Source organism: Oncorhynchus tshawytscha, linkage group LG09 (assembly GCF_018296145.1).
Source record: "Oncorhynchus tshawytscha isolate Ot180627B linkage group LG09, Otsh_v2.0, whole genome shotgun sequence".
Taxonomy (NCBI): Eukaryota; Metazoa; Chordata; class Actinopteri; order Salmoniformes; family Salmonidae; genus Oncorhynchus; species Oncorhynchus tshawytscha.
Window position 1 is genome coordinate 10,690,355 of NC_056437.1, and position 21,997 is coordinate 10,712,351.

General features: G+C 46.7%; 1 protein-coding gene across 4 annotated transcripts in view; it reads right to left on the reverse strand.

The window, feature by feature from the left end:
* The window catches only part of dym (dymeclin), a 209,457-nt gene that overhangs the window by 12,550 nt on the left and 174,910 nt on the right, over positions 1–21,997 (reverse strand). For all 4 annotated transcript variants that reach the window (XM_042326506.1, XM_042326505.1, XM_042326504.1 and 1 more), the window contains exons 15-16: positions 7,065–7,247; positions 5,106–5,219 (exon numbers count right to left, since the gene is read on the reverse strand). In XM_042326506.1, coding sequence (XP_042182440.1) covers positions 5,106–5,219; positions 7,065–7,247 — 297 coding nt within the window. The remainder of the gene's footprint in view (positions 1–5,105; positions 5,220–7,064; positions 7,248–21,997) is intronic.

The window sequence follows — 21,997 nt, forward strand, 5'->3', positions numbered from 1 at the left end:
ATGGCTCTCAAGAGAAGACAGTCTATGTGCTCACCACAAAATGAGGTGGCAACTGAGCTGCACTTCCTAACCTCCTGCCAAATGTATTTGAGACACATATTTCCCAAAGATTACACAGATCCACAAAGAATTAGAAAACAAACCCAATTTTGATACACTCCCATATCTACTGGGTGAAATTCCACAGTGTGACATCACAGCAGCAAGATTTGTGACCTGTTACCACAAGAAAAGGTCAACCAGTGAAGGACAAACACCATTGTAAATACAAGCATAAATATGGGTTATTTATTTTCCCTTTTGTACTTTAACCATTTGTACATAGTTACAACGCTGTATATATATATATATATATATATATATATATATATATATATATATATATATATATATATGACATTTGTAATGTCTTTATTCTTTGGGAACTTCTGTGAGTGTAATGTTTACTGTTGCTTTTTGTTTATTTCACTTTAGTTTATTATCTGCTTCACTTGCTTTGGCAACATTAACATATGTTCCCCATGTCAATAAAGCCCTTGAATTGAATTGAGAGAGACACAGACAAAGAGAGAGGGAAAGAGAGGCTGGCCCTATCTCTGGATGGGTCCTTTGTCTCTGCCTGGGGACTGGGGGCTGGTGACGAGGGACGGGGGACTGAGAGACATAATCGGGCCAGTCTGACGCTGCCGGAAAACTGTGGTGTCAAATCAAATTGTGCTGGTCAAGTACACATATTTAGCAGATGTTATTGCGGGTGAACAGGCAGTGGCTCAGGTGGTTGATGTCCTTGATCTTTTTGGCCTTCCTGTGACATCGGGTGGTGTAGGTGTCCTGGAGTGCAGGCAGTGTGCCCCCGGTGATGCATTGTGCAGACCGCAGCACTCTCTGGAGAGCCCTGCGGTTGCAGGCGGTGCAGTTGTCGTACCAGGCGGTGATACAGCCCGACAGGATGCTCTCAATTGTGCATCTGTAAAAGTTTGTGAGGGTTTTAGGGGCCAAGTGAAATTTCTTCAGCGCTGTTGCGCCTTCTTCACCACACTGTCTGTGTGGGTGGAACATTTCAGATCGTCAGTGATGTTTACGCCGAGGAACATCCCACCTTCTCCACTGCTGTCCAGTCGATGTGGAATAGGGGGGTGCTCCCTCTGCTGTTTCCTGAAGTCCACGATCAGCTCCTTTGTTTTGCTGACATTGAGTGAGAGGTTATTTTCCAGGCACCACTCTCCCAGGGCCCTCACCTCCTCTCTGTAGGCTGTCTAGTCATTGTTGGTAATCAGGCCTACTACTGTTGTGTCGTCTGAAAACTTGATGATTGAGTTGGAGGCGTGCGTAGCCACTCAGTCATGGGTGAACAGGGAGTACACAGGATGGGGGCTTGGGCATGCACCCTTATGGGGGAGAACATCAGTTAAGCTGTCCCTGGGGCATTCTCACCTTCTGTTACCCATTTCACACAGATATAGACAGACGGCCAGGGACAAACGCATGTCTGGCTGGCTCATTGTAAGTCAATGTTTCTATACATCTATCATGCTCTTCTTTGTCTATGTCTAGTTCATTCAGCTCTTCAAGGCTCTTCCAATAGAAGAAGAATATATGGAATTTAACAGATGCTTTTATCCAACACAACGTAGATCAGTGAGGGCAAAAGTGTTCTATGTCCTAGTTGAGTTGATCTGGGTGCATTAGAAGCAGTTACTGCGTGACTAGTCATATAAACTCTACATTCAGCTCAACCCTAACTGCAGTGACAAATGGCCAGATAGACAGCCAGTGGAAACATGGTTAATGTCTTTCCAACTCTTGTCCATTTTAGTACTCTACCATGTCATCCTCACTTTAACAAACTGCTAGGCACTTGTCTGTTTAAGTGCTTTGAGAGGACAATTATAGATGTATTGATGATTCCACACAGCATTCATCTTAGCCTATGGATTTTCATTAGGAAGCTAAGGCTGTGTCCCAAATGCCCCCCCTATTCTCTAGGCACGCAGGCAGAGAAGTGATGATTATCTCTGAGGCAGAAGAGACTGAGGCAGAGTTGAGCGATAGAATGAGCGACCTAGATTCTCACACTGCTGCAGCGATCATATTGTGGCAGGATGCATCAGTCAAAGCCAGCCGGAGATCACAACTGAAGAGACACAAAGCTACAGTGAACTGTCAGTCAGAACTGTGTGCGTGTGATCGCTAGATGAGAGCTTGAAAGAAAACAAATGCTTTTTGAAACCCAGTTCTGACAGATACATGCCAAGATGAAGGAACAGCCCCAGAGATTAGTCATACAGAGGGAGGGAATTATTCAGTCCATTATCAGAAAAGCCACAGTGTTGAGATGTGTAGCAGGAGATACGGCTGGAGAGATGCTACACCTCCATTATCAGAAAAGCCACAGTGTTGAGATGTGTAGCAGGAGATACGGCTGGAGAGATGCTACACCTCCATTATCAGAAAAGCCACAGTGTTGAGATGTGTAGCAGGAGATACGGCTGGAGAGATGCTACACCTCCATTATCAGAAAAGCCACAGTGTTGAGATGTGTAGCAGGAGATACGGCTGGAGAGATGCTACACCTCCATTATCAGAAAAGCCACAGTGTTGAGATGTGTAGCAGGAGATACGGCTGGAGAGATGCTACACCTCCATTATCAGAAAAGCCACAGTGTTGAGATGTGTAGCAGGAGATACGGCTGGAGAGATGCTACACCTCCCAAATGACACCATATTTCCTTTATAGTGCACTACTTTTTAACAGTGTTCTGTCAAAAATAGTACACTTTACAGGGAATAGGGTACTTAACAGCTATCTGGTAACAGTAGTAGTAGAGACACATGCCTTCCTGTTGCAATGCCCCACAACATAACATAGAACACATAGAACACATGCCTTCCTGTTCCAATGCCCCACAACAGAACATAGAACACATAGAACACATGCCTTCCTGTTCCAATGCCCCACAACAGAACATAGAACACATGCCTTCCTGTTCCAATGCCCCACAACAGAACATAGAACACATAGAACACATAGAACACATGCCTTCCTGTTCCAATGCCCACAAAACAGAACATAGAACACATGCCTTCCTGTTCCAATGCCCCAACAACAGAACATAGAACACATAGAACACATAGAACACATGCCTTCCTGTTCCAATGCCCCACAACAGAACATAGAACACATAGAACACATGCCTTCCTGTTGCAATGCCCCACAACAGAACACATAGAACACATAGAACACATGCCTTCCTGTTCCAATGCCCCACAACAGAACATAGAACACATAGAACACATGCCTTCCTGTTCCAATGCCCCAAAACAGAACACATAGAACACATGCCTTCCTGTTGCAATGCCCCACAACAGAACATAGAACACATAGAACACATGCCTTCCTGTTCCAATGCCCCACAACAGAACATAGAACACATGCCTTCCTGTTCCAATGCCCCACAACAGAACATAGAACACATAGAACACATGCCTTCCTGTTGCAATGCCCCACAACAGAACATAGAACACATAGAACACATGCCTTCCTGTTGCAATGCCCCACAACAGAACATAGAACACATAGAACACATGCCTTCCTGTTGCAATGCCCCACAACAGAACATAGAACACATAGAACACATGCCTTCCTGTTGCAATGCCCCACAACAGAACACATAGAACACATGCCTTCCTGTTGCAATGCCCCACAACAGAACATAGAACACATAGAACACATGCCTTCCTGTTGCAATGCCCCACAACAGAACATAGAACACATAGAACACATGCCTTCCTGTTCCAATGCCCCAAAACAGAACATAGAACACATAGAACACATGCCTTCCTGTTGCAATGCCCCACAACAGAACATAGAACACATAGAACACATGCCTTCCTGTTGCAATGCCCCACAACAGAACACATAGAACACATAGAACACATGCCTTCCTGTTCCAATGCCCCACAACAGAACATAGAACACATAGAACACATGATGAAACATTAAAATCGCCTGGCTGGGCGCCGCTGAAGATGGACTACATGGCAACGCATAGGGACGTCCCCAGATACATATTTCCTCCTTGATTTCTGTGGGGTTGGGGAATTGTGGGTAGGCGGCGTCCCAGCACGGAGTGCAAGGTAACGAAGTGCTTGCTGGCAAATTGATTCCTCTCCCGGATCCAGCGTTTCAAATGGCACCCTATTCCCTATATAGTGCACGATGATAGGCCCTGTTCAAAAGTAGTGCACCATATATGGAACAGGGTGTCATTTGGGATGTAAAATGAAGACAAACTGACGGAGCTGTCATGTCTCCTTGAAATGTCATTATCTGCAGCAGCATATTCACCAGGCAGGAAGGATGGCGGTGGAGCATGACATTAATGCTGATGAAGATTGGAGCTGGACTTCATCTTAAATCATCCTCAACTCCAACTCCCCATATACCCAGTTTCAGCCCAGCCCCCACCTCCAGCTCCCATCCCCAGCCCCCACCTCCAGCTCCCCCCCACCTCCCATCCCCCACCTCCAGCTCCCACCTCCCAGCCCCCACCTCTAGCTCCCATCCCCAGCCCCCACCTCCCATCCCCCACCTGCAGCCCCCATCCCCAGCTCCCAGGCCCCACCCCCAGCTCCCATCCCCAGCCCCCACCTCCCATCCCCCACCTGCAGCCCGCATCCCCAGCTCCCAGGCCCCACCTCTAGCTCCCATCCCCAGCCCCCATCTCCCATCCCCCACCTGCAGCCCCCATCCCCAGCTCCCAGGCCCCACCCCCAGCTCCCACCCCCACCTCCAGCTCCCATCCCCTACCTGCAGCCCCCATCCCCAGCTCCCAGGCTCCCAGGCCCCACCCCCAGCTCCCAGCCCCCCCCCAGCTCCCAGGCCCCACCCCCAGCTCCCATCCCCAGCCCCCACCCAGCCCCCATCCCCCCCCAGCTCCCCAGCTCCCAGGCCCCACCCCCACCTCCCATCCCATCCCCTACCTGCAGCCCCACAGCTCCCAGCCCCCACCCCCACCTCCCAACCCCCCAAATCCCGATTGTTAATTACCACTGCTGTCTCTGTGTTTTTGGGCAGGGTGTGTGTATGTGTGTTTATTACTTACCTTGAGGCGGTCGTTGGGAAGGGCCTGTGCTCCCTTCATGATAACTTCCTGAACCCTTTCTACTGACAGATCAGTCCCTGCTGCTTCCAGACGCTGGCTGAAGAAACCTATCACCTGTGGGACACAGCGGCAACAGAAGAACAAGTCAGACAGGGGTGTGTGTCTGTATATATATGTATGTGGTGTGTTTGCTTGAGGGACCTGTGAGGTAAAGGTCTAAATACATGTATTTTCTGTGAAATGCCTTTACTTTCATCTAGGTTACTATGACAACTTTAAATGAAGGTGTCAATCATTTAAGACTAGGTTGTCATGAAACCGAGGAAGTGATTTGATTTGACACCATTTACTGTCAAGAGACTCTTCAATGAGTCTCGTTTCTGTACATGTATAATAACATATCGTTGAAGTGATTTAACTGTCGTCTCCTCTCAGCTTCATAATTCATTTCATCCTCTGCTTTGGGTCGTCAGGCGAGTCTACCACTGCAACAGAGGTCCCTAACGTGATGACATTGGGAGCAACTTGTAGACAGTGTAACTTCAGTAGCTGTAGTAACTAGTGTAATCAGCATAAACGCTGTTGGCACAGACTGTCTGTTGACACTAGGTCCAGTAGAAAACAATATCGCAACCAAGACTTAAAAATAACTGATATTGGCACAAGATGGAGTGTTGGAACATAACAAAAAATGACAGTTAAAGAAAATGTACTAAATTCACTAATTCTACAGCACAACGATAGTCATGTCTTTAGTGTAAAACTAACAAAATCTTACTTTTTTTATTTTCAAAATTCAATAATCACATTTTTGGGGGATTTTGAGTGCAGATGTTGAATTTTCTGTGTACCTGGACTAACTGTTGTGTCTGAGTATCCACTGATGCAGAGCATCTATTCAAATGATGGGGGTTATCACATCCTCTGTCCTTGTTTAATAACAACTAAGGAAACAAGGGCAGAGGAAGCAAGGATTGAGTGATACTAACGTTTTCCGGACAGACCTCTCTGTCTATGTGTTTCTCACATTTAACAGCTGATAAACGTATCATAGCAACAAAATTGTATCATAGCAACATGGAGTAGAAGATCAGGACTGCAGGTTGCCTAGCAGTTGGAGTGTTGGGCCAATAACGAAAGGTCGCTAGTTAGATTCCCCGAGCCGACAAGGTGAAAAATCTGTCGATGTGCCCTTGAGCAAGGCACTAAACCCTAATTGCTCCTGCCAGAGTCTCAGAGAGACATCTCTAACAGGCTGCCAGAGTCCCAGAGAGACATCTCTAACAGGCTGCCAGAGTCCCAGAGAGACATCTCTAACAGGCTGCCAGAGTCCCAGAGAGACATCTCTAACAGGATGCCAGAGTCCCAGAGAGACATCTCTAACAGGCAGACATAAGCTATTAAGGAGCCTTTTGGACCTAGACTTAGCACTCTCTCTGACACCGCCTGGTATAGAGGTCCTGGGTGGCAGGAAGCTTGGACCCAGTGGTGTACTGGGCTGTACGCACTACCCTCTGTAGTGCCTTACGGCGGATGCCGAGCAGTTGCCATACCAGGCGGTGGTACAACCGGTCAGGATACTCTCAATGGTGCAGCTGTAGAACTTTGTGAGGATCTGGGGACCCATGCCAAATCTTTTCAGAGTTGTACTACGCTTCTTCTCATCTGACACTAGAATAGTAATCAACCCTCTGAGTATCTTTGCATCAGAAATTGAGGCGCGAAATTCTCTCCATCATGAAAATATATTATTTATTGTAAATCCCAAATCTTTGAAATGCTACAAAGCTTTTTCACAAAACGATTCTACTGGAAAGATTAGAGGCTTGCTAAAATTCAGCACAGCAGTGGAGGAGTTTCAATCCAAAATTGGCCACTGTTTTCAGAGGATTTAGGAATTAATGTTTGAGTGTGTGTGTTTGCGTGCTGGCATTCGTGCTGTGTGTCTCTCTGTCTCACCGTGTCAAGGTTCTGCATGATGTCCTGGAAGGAGGGGTGTGTTCTGAACTGTTCGAAGAGCTCTCTCTTGTAGAGCAGGGCGTAGACCAGGTTGGGGTTGTGGTGTAGAGAGTTTGACAGACACGAGTTGATGATCTCCAGCATCATCCTAATCACCTCCTCGATCACATTCAGGTCCTGGGCCTAGAGAAGAGAAACTATTAACAGCGGTCCTGGGCCTAGAGAAGAGAAACTATTAACATAGAGGTCCTGGGCCTAGAGAAGAGATAAACTATTAACATAGAGGTCCTGGGCCTAGAGAAGAGAAACATAACATAGAGGTCCTGGGCCTAGAGAAGAGATAAACTATTAACATAGAGGTCCTGGGCCTAGAGAAGAGATAAACTATTAACATAGAGGTCCTGGGCCTAGAGAAGAGATAAACTATTAACATAGAGGTCCTGGGCCTAGAGAAGAGATAAACTATTAACATAGAGGTCCTGGGCCTAGAGAAGAGATAAACTATTAACATAGAGGTCCTGGGCCTAGAGAAGAGAAACATAACATAGAGAGATACTAGACCCCCATCCACATCGATGGAACAGTAGTGGAGAGGGTAGCAAGTTTTAAGTTCCTCGGCATACACATCACAGACAAACTGAATTGGTCCACTCACACAGACAGCATCGTGAGGAAGGCGCAGCAGCGCCTCTTCAACCTCAGGAGGCTGAAGAAATTCGGCTTGTCACCAAAAGCACTCACAAACTTCTACAGATGCACAATCGAGAGCATCCTGGCGGGCTGTATCACCGCCTGGTATGGCAACTGCACCGCCCTCAACCGTAAGGCTCTCCAGAGGGTAGTGAGGTCTGCACAACGCATCACCGGGGGCAAACTACCTGCCCTCCAGGACACCTACACCACCCGATGCTACAGGAAGGCCATAAAGATCATCAAGGACATCAACCACCCGAGCCACTGCCTGTTCACCCCGCTGTCATCCAGAAGGCGAGGTCAGTACAGGTGCATCAAAGCTGGGACCGAGAGACTGAAAAACAGCTTCTATCTCAAGGCCATCAGACTGTTAAACAGCCACCACTAACATTGAGTGGCTACTGCCAACACACTGTCAATGACACTGACTCTACTCCAGCCACTTTAATCATGGGAATTGATGGGAAATGTAAATATATCACTAGCCACTTTAAACAATGCTACCTTATATAATGTTACTTACCCTACATTGTTCATCTCATATGCATACGTTGATACTGTACTCTATATCATCGACTGCATCCTTATGTAATACATGTATCACTAGCCACTTTAACTATGCCACTTGGTTTACATACTTATCTCATATGTATATACTGTACTCGATATCATCTACTGTATCTTGCCTATGCTGCTCTGTACCATCACTCATTCATATATCCTTATGTACATATTCTTTATCCCCTTACACTGTGTATAAGACAGTAGTTTTTTTGGAATTGTTAGTTAGATTACTTGCTCGTTATTACTGCATTGTCGGAACTAGAAGCACAAGCATTTCGCTACACTCGCATTAACATCTGCTAACCATGTGTATGTGACAAATAAAATTTGATTTGATTTGATTTGATTTAGACACCGAGAGAGAGAGATAGCAGAGGAAGTTTTACACACTTATAGGAAAATGTATGTGAAATACATGTTAGAAAACATGGCATTCTTGTCCTAAAAAGACACATAAGAGAGAAGAGAAGGGAATTTAGGGTGGGTCTATGTAATCTAATAACCCTGATAAGGTGAACAACCCTTATACACAGGGTTCCTCAGGTTAAAGAGAAAGTGTGTTTTCTGAATGACTAGAATCAATGGTTTCCATTGGGCCTTAAATACAAAGTGACGGTGTGTGTGTGTGTGTGTGTACAGGGCAGCCTAGAAGTGGCTGGAGCCAGGGAGGAAGCTGGGGGCACCACTAAGTCCGTAGGGGGCTGGACATGGACTAGGAAACAGGCAACACAGGGGCAGGCAGGCGAGCGGCAGGGCGGTTGTGTCATGTTGAGGGATAGCCATTGTGAAGTCTGCGTGGTTGAGATGTTATCTAACTCCATATAGACTGTCTGGAGTCTATGGCCACTGACCAGACAGCACAACAGCACTCTGCTATGCAAAACAGGAACATATTATACCTGCCTGCCTACCTGAGGGAGTGGGAGATAGTATAGAGAGAGATAGATAGATATATAGAGAGAGTGTGAGGGAGTGGGAGGGAGACATCGAGAAAGAAGGAGGGAGAGAGAGAGGGAGGGAACAGAGCCCAGAGAGAAGGGGAGGAGGGAGGGAACAGAGCCCAGAGAGAAGGGGAGGAGGGAGGGAACAGAGCCCAGAGAGAAGGGGAGGAGGGAGGGAACAGAGCCCAGAGAGAAGGGGAGGAGGGAGGGAACAGAGCCCAGAGAGAAGGGGAGGAGGGAGGGAACAGAGCCCAGAGAGAAGGGGAGGAGGGAGGGAACAGAGCCCAGCCCAGAGAAGGGAAGGAGGGAGGGAACAGAGCCCAGAGAGAAGGTGAGGAGGGAGGGAACAGAGCCCAGAGAGAAGGTGAGGGGAGGGAGGGAACAGAGCCCAGAGAGAAGGTGAGGAGGGAGGGAACAGAGCCCAGAGAGAAGGTGAGGAGGGGAGGGAACAGAGCCCAGAGAGAAGGTGAGGAGGGAGGGAACAGAGCCCAGAGAGAAGGTGAGGAGGGAAGGAACAGAGTCCAGAGAGAAGGGGAGGAGGGAAGGAACAGAGCCCAGAGAGAAGGGGAGGAGGGAGGGAACAGAGCCCAGAGAGAAGGTGAGGAGGGAGGGAACAGAGCCCAGAGAGAAGGTGAGGAGGGAGGGAACAGAGTCCAGAGAGAAGGGGAGGAGGGAAGGAACAGAGCCCAGAGAGAAGGGGAGGAGGGAGGGAACAGAACCCAGTGGCTCTATTACAGCCCTCCCTTCTTTACATCATGCTGTCGTTCACTCTCACTTTGCACAACCAACAATGTCTTTGTCCACCTCAGAGTTTCAAGGTACCCAGTTTACTGAAGGTCAAGGTCAACATCTTGTCATGTTCTACCAGCTCAAGTCTGGAACCTCATCTAAACAATGTAAACATGCACCATTGGCCTAAATACAAAACATATGAATGATCAAGGAACACCAGACAAAAGGACATGGTGCTACATGTGAATTCACACGGCCCTTTTCACCTACAGGTCCAAAACAATCCAAACCAATTTCCTCACATCAAGAGAGAGAGGGGACATCTCTACTTTGGGACTCCACAGAGAAAGGGAGGGAGAGATAGAATGAGACAGAGAGAGAAAGTGGCAGGGTATCTGCATCCACACGGGGCTGCCAGCCTGATGCTTGTCTACTTGCCACTTCCCCTTCGAAACCAACAGTCTCCTTTTCCCTCCATCCCTTCCCACTGCCTGTCTACTTGCCATTTCCCCTCCCTCTCTCTTCCTCCTTATGTCTCTCTCTCCCTCCCCTGCGGTTTAGCAGTGCTTGTCATATTCCCATGGCTGAGAGGAAATAGCATGGAACTCTTCCCTTTACAGTGCACTACTTTAGACCAGGGCCCCTAGTGCACTACTTTAGACCAGGGCCACTAGTGCACTACTTTAGATCAGGGCCACTAGTGCACTACATTAGACCAGGGCCCCTAGTGCACTACATTAGACCAGGGCCCCTAGTGCACTACATTAGACCAGGGCCCCTAGTGCACTACATTAGACCAGGGCCACTAGTGCACTACATTAGACCAGGTCCACTAGTGCACTACATTAGACCAGGGCCACTAGTGCACTACATTAGACCAGGGCCACTAGTGCACTACATTAGACCAGGGCCACTAGTGCACTACATTAGACCAGGGCCACTAGTGCACTACATTAGACCAGGGCCCCTAGTGCAAAACTTTAGACCAGGGCCCCTAGTGCACTACTTTAGACCAGGGCCCCTAGTGCACTACATTAGACCAGGGACACTAGTGCACTACATTAGACCAGGGACACTAGTGCACTACTTTAGACCTGGGCCCCTATGGTTCTAGTCAAAACTAGTGCACTATAAAAGGGTAGGGTATAATAGGGTGCCATTGGGACGCTGAGACGCCAAGACAGAACCAGCCCACCAGCCGAGAGATGGAGACAGAGAAAGAGAGCGAGAGAGAAAGATGGAGAGGGGGAGAGAGAGAGAGAGAGAGAGAGAGAGAGAGAGAGAGAGGAGAAAGAGATGGGCACAACAATGGGCCTCTGGATCAAGTCACGGTATCTCTATGCATTCAAATTGCCATCAATAAAATGCAATTATGTTCTTTGTCCGTAGCCTATGCCTGCCCATACCATAAACCGACCGCCACGGGGCACTCTGTTCACAATGTTGACATCAGCAAACCGCTCACACACACGATGCCATACACGCTGTCTGCCATCTGCCAGGTACAGTTGAAACGGGGATTCATCCGTGAAGAGCAGACTTCTCCAGCGTGCCAGTGGCCATCGAAGGTGCGTTGTTTGCCCACTGAAGTCATTTACGACCTCGAATTGCAGTCATGTCAAGACTATGGTGAGGACGACAAGCATGCAGATGAGCTTCCCAGAGACTGTTTCATGACAGTTTGTGTAGAAATTCAGTTGTTCAAACCCTCAGTTTCATTAGTTGTCTGGGTGGCTGGTCTCAGACCATTCCTCAGTTTCATTAGTTGTCTGGGTGGCTGGTCTCATTAGTTGTCTGGGTGGCTGGTCTCATTAGTTGTCTGGGTGGCTGGTCTCATTAGTTGTCTGGGTGGCTGGTCTCAGACCATTCCTCAGTTTCATTAGTTGTCTGGGTGGCTGGTCTCATTAGTTGTCTGGGTGGCTGGTCTCATTAGTTGTCTGGGTGGCTGGTCTCAGACCATCCCTCAGTTTCATTAGTTGTCTGGGTGGCTGGTCTCATTAGTTGTCTGGGTGGCTGGTCTCAGACCATTCCTCAGTTTCATTAGTTGTCTGGGTGGCTGGTCTCAGACCATCCCTCAGTTTCATTAGTTGTCTGGGTGGCTGGTCTCAGACCATCCCACAGTTTCATTAGTTGTCTGGGTGGCTGGTCTCAGACCATCCTCAGTTTCATTAGTTGTCTGGGTGGCTGGTCTCATTAGTTGTCTGGGTGGCTGGTCTCAGACCATTCCTCAGTTTCATTAGTTGTCTGGGTGGCTGGTCTCAGACCATCCCTCAGTTTCATTAGTTGTCTGGGTGGCTGGTCTCAGACCATCCCTCAGTTTCATTAGTTGTCTGGGTGGCAGGTCTCAGACCATCCCTCAGTTTCATTAGTTGTCTGGGTGGCTGGTTTCAGACCATCCCTCAGTTTCATTAGTTGTCTGGGTGGCTAGTCTCAGACCATCCCGCAGGGGAAGAAACCGAATGTGGAGGTACTGGGCTGGCGTGGTTCCACATGCTCTGTAGCTGTGAGGCCGGTTGGACGTACTGCCAAATTCTTTAAAATGACGTTGGAGGCAGGTAGAGCAATTAACATTCAATTATCTGGCTACAGCTCTGGTGGACATTCCTGAAGACAGCATGCCAATTGCACGCTCCCTCAAAACTTGAGACATCTGTGGCATTGTGTTATGTGACAAAACTGCACATGTAAGAGTGGCGTTTTAGTGTCCCCAGCACAAGGTGCACCTGTGTAATGATCATGCTGTTTAATCAGCTTCTTGATATGCCACACCTGTCAAGTGGATGGTTTATCTTGGCAAAGGAGAAATGCTCACTAACAGGGATGCAAACACATTTCTGCACCAAATTTGAGGGGAAAAAGTTGTTTTTTAATTTTTAAAATTTCACCCCTTTTTTCTCCACAATTTTGTGGTATCCAATTTGTAGTAGTTACAGTCTTGTCTCATCGCTGCAACTCCCGTACGGACTCGGGAGATGCGAAGTCCGAGAGCCTTGCGTCCTCCGAAACACAACCCAACCAAGCCGCACTGTTTCTTGACAGAATGCCCGCTTAACCCAGAAGCCAGCCGCACCAATGTGTCGGAGGAAACACCGTACACCTGGCGACCGTGTCAGCGTGCACTGCGCCCGGCCCGCCACAGGAGTCGCTAGTGCGCGATGAGACAAGGATATCCCTGCCGGCCAAATCCTCCCCTAAACCAGACAACGCTGTGCCAATTGTGCGCCGCCCCATGGGTCTCCCCGTCGCGGGCGGCTGCGACAGAGCCTGGACTCGAACCCAGAATCTCCAGTGGCACAGCTAGCACTGCAGTGCTTAGAAAAAAAGCATCTTGTGCGTATGAAACATTTCTGGGAACTTTTATTTCAGCTCTTGAAACATGGAGCCAACACTTCACATGGTGTGTTTCTATTTCTGTTCAGTATAGAAAGACCGGTCCATTCTGAGGACACAAATGGTAGATACACGAGGTGCAGACTGAATGGATAAATGGATAGTAGGTGTACATCAGTGGGTGTGTGTGGTTCTGGGTGTGTGCTGAACGATGGTAGCTCCCGGCCTTAGGGCTGTGGGCTCCTAAGCCCTGCCAATATCTCCAGCACAGAACAGAGACAGAGATCCACGTCTGTCTGCTCCAGCCCAGGAGAAACGAGAAGGCCTGTGGTTGGGTTGAATAATGGTAGTTTAGCTAGATATCATGTGTGTTAGGAGGGGCAGCAGAGAAGTAGCTGCTACTCAGATAGCCACTGGCCCTGTTGCGTGGTGTGTTACAGTACAGTACAGTTAGAGTGTATGAAAGGGCAGGGGTGATAGCCTATGCTAACGCTAGCAGATAGCTGCTACTCTGCCGGGTGCTGTGCAGTACAGTTAGTGTGTATGAAAGGACAGGGGTGATAGCCTATGCTAACGCTAGCAGATAGCTGCTACTCTGCCAGGTGCTGTGCAGTACAGTTAGTGTGTATGAAAGGACAGGGGTGATAGCCTATGCTAACGCTAGCAGATAGCTGCTACTCTGCCGGGTGCTGTGCAGTACAGTTAGTGTGTATGAAAGGACAGGGGTGATAGCCTATGCTAACGCTAGCAGATAGCTGCTACTCTGCTGTGCAGTACAGTTAGTGAGTATGAAAGGGCAGGGGTGATAGCCTATGCTAACGCTAGCAGATAGCTGCTACTCTGCCGTGTGCTGTGCAGTACAGTTAGTGTGTATGAAAGGACAGGGGTGATAGCCTATGCTAACGCTAGCAGATAGCTGCTACTCTGCTGTGCAGTACAGTTAGTGAGTATGAAAGGGCAGGGGTGATAGCCTATGCTATAGCCTATGCTAACGCTAGCAGATAGCTGCTACTCTGCCGGGTGCTGTGCAGTACAGTTAGTGTGTATGAAAGGACAGGGGTGATAGCCTATGCTAACGCTAGCAGATAGCTGCTACTCTGCCGGGTGCTGTGCATTACAGTTAGTGTGTATGAAAGGACAGGGGTGATAGCCTATGCTAACGCTAGCAGATAGCTGCTACTCTGCCGGGTGCTGTGCAGTACAGTTAGTGTGTATGAAAGGACAGGGGTGATAGCCTATGCTAACTCTGGCAGATAGCTGCTACTCTGCTGTGCAGTACAGTTAGTGTGTATGAAAGGACAGGGGTGATAGCCTATGCTAACGCTAGCAGATAGCTGCTACTCTGCCGGGTGCTGTGCAGTACAGTTAGTGTGTATGAAAGGACAGCGGTGATAGCCTATGCTAACTCTGGCAGATAGCTGCTACTCTGCTGTGCAGTGCAGTTAGTGTGTATGAAAATATATGGGGAACACATATATGAAATCAAAAGGTCCGAATGTGCTCTCTGTGTGCATCAAAACACTGCCTGTAACCACGTTTTCATCCAGTTTTTATGCGAGTAAAGTCATAATGTATAAAAAAATAAAAAATAAAAAAAGCACATCAGTTGTGATAGAAAATTGTATAATTGCTGACAGAAAAATGTTACCTGAGAAATTGGCGTTGGAAACACCTTTCATCTGTAAATGTTGATTTAATAACCATCATATTGTTGTAACGCGATGACATGGTGTGTGGTCCTCCCACGGAGACTTGTGAAACCATGCAGTTGATTAGGCTACAGATGGAATAACCTCTGAACCTCACAGGGTGGTGGACGTGAACCGTGGTGATCTTGATGCTCCTTTCCAATTAAAGGGTCTTATTCTGATGACATGATGATTGACACTTGACTGATTATTCTCGCTGTTATCCATAATAATGTCATCATGTAGACAGCCAACCCGTACTGCATCTTACTACAGTTGCACGCACTGTATACAGATTTTTCTATTGTAATATTGACTGTACGTTTATTTGTCCCATGTGACACACTGTGTTGTTGTTTTTGTCGCCAGGTCGCAGTTGTAAATTTTCCAACAATTGTGTACAGACAGATTATTTCACTTATAATTCACTGTACCACAATTCCAGTGGGTCAGAAGTTTACATACACTAAGTTGACTGTGCCTTTAAACAGCTTGGAAAATTCCAGAAAACTTGCAAGCCGAAAAACACCTTCCCAACCGTGAAGCACGGGGGTGGCAGCATCATGTTGTGGGGGTGCTTTGCTGCAGGAGGGACTGGTGCACTTCACAAAACAGATGGCATCATGAGGAGGGACAATTATGTGGATATATTGAAGCAACATCTCAAGACATCAGTTAAAGGTTGGTTGCAAATGGACAATGACCCCAAGCATACTTCCAACGTTGTGGTAAAATAGCTTAAGGACAACAAAGTCAAGGTATTGGACTGGCCATCACAAAGCCATGACCTCAATCCTATAGAACATTTTTGGGCAATACTGAAAAGGCGTGTGCGAGCAAGGAGGTCTACAAACCCGACTCAGTTACACCAGCTCTGTCAGGAGGAATGGGCCAAAATTCACTCAACTTATTGGGGGAAGCTTATGGAAGGCTACCAATTTAATTTAGAGGCAATGCTACCAAATACTATTATTCTGACATTTCATTCTTAAAATAAAGTGGTAATCCTAACTGACCTAAAACAGGGAATTTTTACTAGGATTAAATGTCAGGAATTGTGAAAAACTGAGTTTAAATTTATTTGGCTAAGGTGTATGTATAGATGTGTGTATGAATGTGTGTGTAGCGAGACAGAGAGAGATAGCCCTGTTTAGTGATTTCCCATGACTACAAATCAGACAATATGAAGCGAAACACAGAGGATGAAAAGGTTTCTTTAAAACAGCTACTCGCTGGGGATAACAGAATAATAACGTCTCCTTTTGATATTGGTTGTGCTTCTCACTGCGACTGGTTCTACTGACAGCGTCTATAAGAAACAGGTGTTGGTGACATGCGGTTGCTGATTAATCTACCATAGTATAGCCTACTTCTCCACATCATGAGTAAGCATTTCACGCTAAGGTCTCTACACCTGTTGTATTCAGCATTTCACGGTAAGGTCTCTACACCTGTTGTATTCAGCATTTCACGCTAAGGTCTCTACACCTGTTGTATTCAGCATTTCACGGTAAGGTCTCTACACCTGTTGTATTCAGCATTTCACGGTAAGGTCTCTACACCTGTTGTATTCAGCATTTCACGGTAAGGTCTCTACAACTGTTGTATTCAGCATTTCACGTAAGGTCTCTACACCTGTTGTATTCAGCATTTCACGGTAAGGTCTCTACACCTGTTGTATTCAGCATTTCAGCAGGTCTCTACACCTGTTGTATTCAGCATTTCATGCTAAGGTCTCTACACCTCAGCATTTACGGTAAGGTCTCTACACCTGTTGTATTCAGCATTTCATGCTAAGGTCTCTACACCTGTTGTATTCAGCATTTCATGCTAAGGTCTCTACACCTGTTGTATTCAGCATTTCACGGTAAGGTCTCTACACCTGTTGTATTCAGCATTTCACGGTAAGGTCTCTACAACTGTTGTATTCAGCATTTCACGGTAAGGTCTCTACACCTGTTGTATTCAGCATTTCAGCAGGTCTCTCACTGTTGTATTCAGCAACGGTAAGGTCTCTACACCTGTTGTATTCAGCATTTCACGCTAAGGTCTCTACACCTGTTGTATTCAGCATTTCACGGTAAGGTCTCTACACCTCAGCATTTTGTATTCAGCAGGTTTACACCTGTTGTATTCAGCATTTCACGCTAAGGTCTCTACACCTGTTGTATTCAGCATTTCACGGTAAGGTCTCTACACCTGTTGTATTCAGCATTTCACGGTAAGGTCTCTACACCTGTTGTATTCAGCATTTCACGCTAAGGTCTCTACACCTGTTGTATTCAGCATTTCACGCTAAGGTCTCTACACCTGTTGTATTCAGCATTTCATGCTAAGGTCTCTACACCTGTTGTATTCAGCATTTCACGGTAAGGTCTCTACACCTGTTGTATTCAGCATTTCACGCTAAGGTCTCTACAACTGTTGTATTCAGCATTTCACGGTAAGGTCTCTACACCTGTTGTATTCAGCATTTCATGCTAAGGTCTCTACACCTGTTGTATTCAGCATTTCATGCTAAGGTCTTACACCTGTTGTATTCAGCATTTCATGCTAAGGTCTCTACACCTGTTGTATTCAGCATTTCACGGTAAGGTCTCTACACCTGTTGTATTCAGCATTTCACGGTAAGGTCTCTACACCTGTTGTATTCAGCATTTCACGGTAAGGTCTCTACACCTGTTGTATTCAGCATTTCACGGTAAGGTCTCTACACCTGTTGTATTCAGCGCAGGTGACAAATAACATTTGATGTCTCAATACCCTTCTCAGCTCTACATAAAACCCGATGGGGGATCTGATGTTTGGCTGAAAATAGGAATTTAAGGACTGTGCCTTTAAAAGCCACTTTTTGAGTCTGATCAAGAACCCAAGATCCACCTGAGAACAACTCTAGTCTGGAGTCAAGAAGTCCAAAACAGCTTATAGATTCTAATGAAATAAGCCAAGTGGCTATCTGACCGGCTAGCTATGTAGTCCAGCGCGCGCACATACCACCCCAACACACCACCGAGCTCCCAGAATTCCTACGGTTCTTTTACACGGCCCCCTACTCTCAGTCTGCCCTGATTTGCCGTGGAGTGACCCTTCAATCAGGAGGTGGGAGGGAGCCTGCTGCCCTGTGAGAGTGTGTGTGTGTGTGTATAAACAGCTATGTGCACTAGGACACCTGTGAAGATGGCTGATGAATGCTTTATTCAACACAGTAAAACCCTGGATCTCCTGCTACTACTTATGTTATGTTATAAATATATGTAATTTCATTTTATAAATATATGCCGGGGCAAAAAAGTATTGAGTTAGCCACCAATTGTGCAAGTTCTCCCACTTAAAAAGATGAGGCCTGTAATTTTCCAGAAATCTTGCTTGTTTGTAGGTGACCAAATACTTATTTTCCACCATAATTTGCAAATAAATTCATAGAAAATCCTACAATGTGATTTTCTGGATTTTCTTCTTCTCATTTTGTCTGTCATAGTTGAAGTGTACCTATGATGAAAATTACAGGCCTCATCTTTTTAAGTGGGAGAACTTGCACAATTGGTAGCTGACTAAATACTTTTTTGCCCCACTATGTCATTTCATTTTATAAATATAAGTCATTTCATTTTATAAATATGACATTTCATTTTAAAAATATATGTTATTTCATTTTCCGTCACCTGTTTTCTAGGTAGTGTGACAGAAGAGAATAGAGGAGGAGGAGAAGGGAGGAGAGAGGACAATAGGTTATAGATGTTGTGTGAGACGTGAGAGAGGTCCAAACCAGACGCATCACCAGCAGGTCTGTCTGTCTGTCTGTCTAATAAAGATTGATGGGGTGTCTGGGAGCTGAGGTGCTTTCTGCATCGCAAATGGCACCCTATTCCCTATATAGTGCAGTACTAGGCCACTCATCAAAAGTAGTGCACTATTTAGGGAATAGTGTGGAGGTGGCCCGACAGGCCTGGACTCCCAAGGGTTAGGTGATAATTGGTCTAGCTGAAGAAGGGGATGAGGAGCAGAGGGGAGAGACGAGGACAGGACACACCGGTAGCATTTGCCGGTCAAGAGTACTTAGCATCTCTGAACACAGTGCCGACCGTAATTTGCAAACCAATTATACATGTAGAGACGGACAAACATTTGGGCAGTCAGAAGCCCACCGGCTGGTAATCCCTAAAACATACTGCGCCAAACAAATGGTGAAGGAACGGCAGACAGTCACGTGGTGTGTTGTGTTTTCTCCTTAATGAGATTAGCCCACTGCACACCAGGGAATCCAGGTCAGATGCAAATGTGCAAGCTCCATGTCTGTGTGTTTGTGTGCGTGTCTGTGCGCGTGTGTGAGTGCGTGTGTGTGTGTGTGTGAGTGCGTGTCTGTGTGAGTGCGTGTCTGTGTGAGTGCGTGTCTGTGTGTGAGTGCGTGTCTGTGTGTGAGTGCGTGTCTGTGTGTGAGTGCGTGTCTGTGTGTGAGTGCGTGTCTGTGTGTGAGTGCGTGTCTGAGTGCGTGTCTGTGTGTGAGTGCGTGTCTGTGTGTGAGTGCGTGTCTGTGTGTCGTGTGTCTGTGTGTGAGTGCGTGTCTGTGTGTGAGCGTGTGTGTGTGTGTGTCTGTGTGTGAGTGCGTGTCTGTGTGTGTGTCGTGTCTGTGTGAGCGTGCGTGTCGTGTCTGTGCGTGTCTCAGTGTGAGTGCGTGTCTGTGCGTGTCTCAGTGTGAGAGCGTGTCTGTGTGCATGCATGTCTGTGTGCGCGCGTGTGTAAACTAGACGTCTGTGTGTGGGAGACATGCTAGGCTGATTAAATTAGAGGTGCCTCAGTCTCGCCCCATATGAAATGAAGCAGAGGCTTTTTTTTATATATCAAGTCACCCACACCAACCCCCCTCCGCTCCTCACTTCTGTCCTCCTCTGTCTAGCCACATGTCCCCCCCTCTTCTCCCCCCTGTCTACTCTCCTCTTCCCCTCCTGCTTTGTGATTTCTCACTCTTGCAGGGTAATTCAGCCAGAGACAGTTGTGCTTCACTAACACTGTCAGAGTGCACTGCACCACCCAGACAGTCACAAGACAACCTGTCACAGACAGTCACAAGACAATCTGTCACAGACAGTCACAAGACAACCTGTCACAGACAGTCACAAGACAACCTGTCACAGACAGTCACAAGACAACCTGTCACAGACAGTCACAAGACAACCTGTCACAGACAGTCACAAGACAACCTGTCACAGACAGTCACAACACAACCTGTCACAGACAGTCACAAGACAACCTGTCACAGACAGCCAACAGGGACTGTATTTACATGACCACCACCCAGATAGTCACAAGACAACCTGTCACAGACAGTCACAAGACAACCTGTCACAGACAGTCACAAGACAACCTGTCACAGACAGCCACAAGACAATCTGTCACAGTCAGTCACAAGACAACCTGTCACAGACAGTCACAAGACAACCTGTCACAGACAGCCAACAGGGACTGTGTTTACATGACCACAGCACCAGGCAGCAGCAGCAGCACTACGATCTAGAACACAGAAATGACTAGTGTAAGAAACCACCAATATATTACTCATGTAAAACTATCACGACGACATGACGTGAAATGTATCGAGCGACAGATACTACATCAATACAAAAAAAATACTGTTGTAAAGACAATACATGTGAGTTAACTACATTCTAGATATCTATACTATTGATATCTATACTATTGAAAACACATTTGTTTGTAATGAGTACTGTTTTCATTCTAGCCCAATACCAATGATGAGGAGGTAGATTAGAAGAATGGTTTCAGGTGTTTGTGTAGAGATGAGACAGTGGTCATTTGTCAGAAAGATCCTGATTGACTGACTTGTTTGGCTATTTGCATAACCACAGACAGATACAATGTGTGTGTGTGTGTGTGTGTGTGTGTCGTAGACAAGAGACTGTGTGTACACTCAGGAGATAAAACATGTTAATCGGTCTCCTGCAATTCCTTTAACCTTGAGGGCTGAGTGAGTGTGTGTTAAAGAGCGACTGCCCCTAAAAAACATCTAATCCCTTTGAAAACGGCCCCGTGGCATCGACATGTCATTTACTCTAGTGTCAAAACGCACTACAAAGTGTAAATACGATCATTTTTTTTGTCATAAAGTCAGTCTCGTCAAAAAGGGCGTTGGCAACCTCAACTCGCCCACTTCGCTTCCCTTCATTGAACGGGGCTCCGTTGGTTAATTGACCCAAAGTGTTCAAGGACGGCAGACTGAAGAGCCTCCATTGTGTTACAGTAGATCCACTTCAAATTAATGAAATGTTTAGACTATTGTATGAAGAATTGTACTCATCTAGTTTGCAGTGTGACTCACGAGACTAGGGGCTCCTGAATCGTGCAGCGGTCTAAGGCACTGCATCTCAGTGTTAGAGGCGTCACTACAGACCCTGGTTCGATTCCAGGCTGTATCACAACGGGCCGTGATTGGGAGTCCCATAGGGCGGCGCACAATTGGCCCAGCGTCGTCCGGGTTAGGGTTTGGCCGGCATTGTAAATAGGAATTTGTTATTTTTATTTTACCTTTATTTAACAAGGTAGGCTGGTTGAGAACATGTTCTCATTTACAACTGCGACCTGGCCAAGATAAAGCAAAGCAGTTCGACACATACAACAACACAGAGTTACACATGGAGTAAACAATAAACAAGCCAATAACACAAACAGGTCAATGACACAGTAGAGAAAAGAAAGTCTATATACTGTGTGTGCAAAAGGCATGAGGTGGTAAGGCAATAAATAGGCCAGAGGAGTGAATATTTACAATTTAGCAGAATAACACTGGAGTGATAAATGAGCAGATGATGATGTGCAAGTAGAGATACTGTTGTGCAAAAGAGCAGAAAAGTAAATAAAATTAAAAACAGCATGGGGATGAGGTAGGTAGATTGGGTGGACTATTTACAGATGGGCTATGTACAGCTGCAGCGATCCATTTGCTGCTCAGATAGCTGATGTTTAAGGTTGG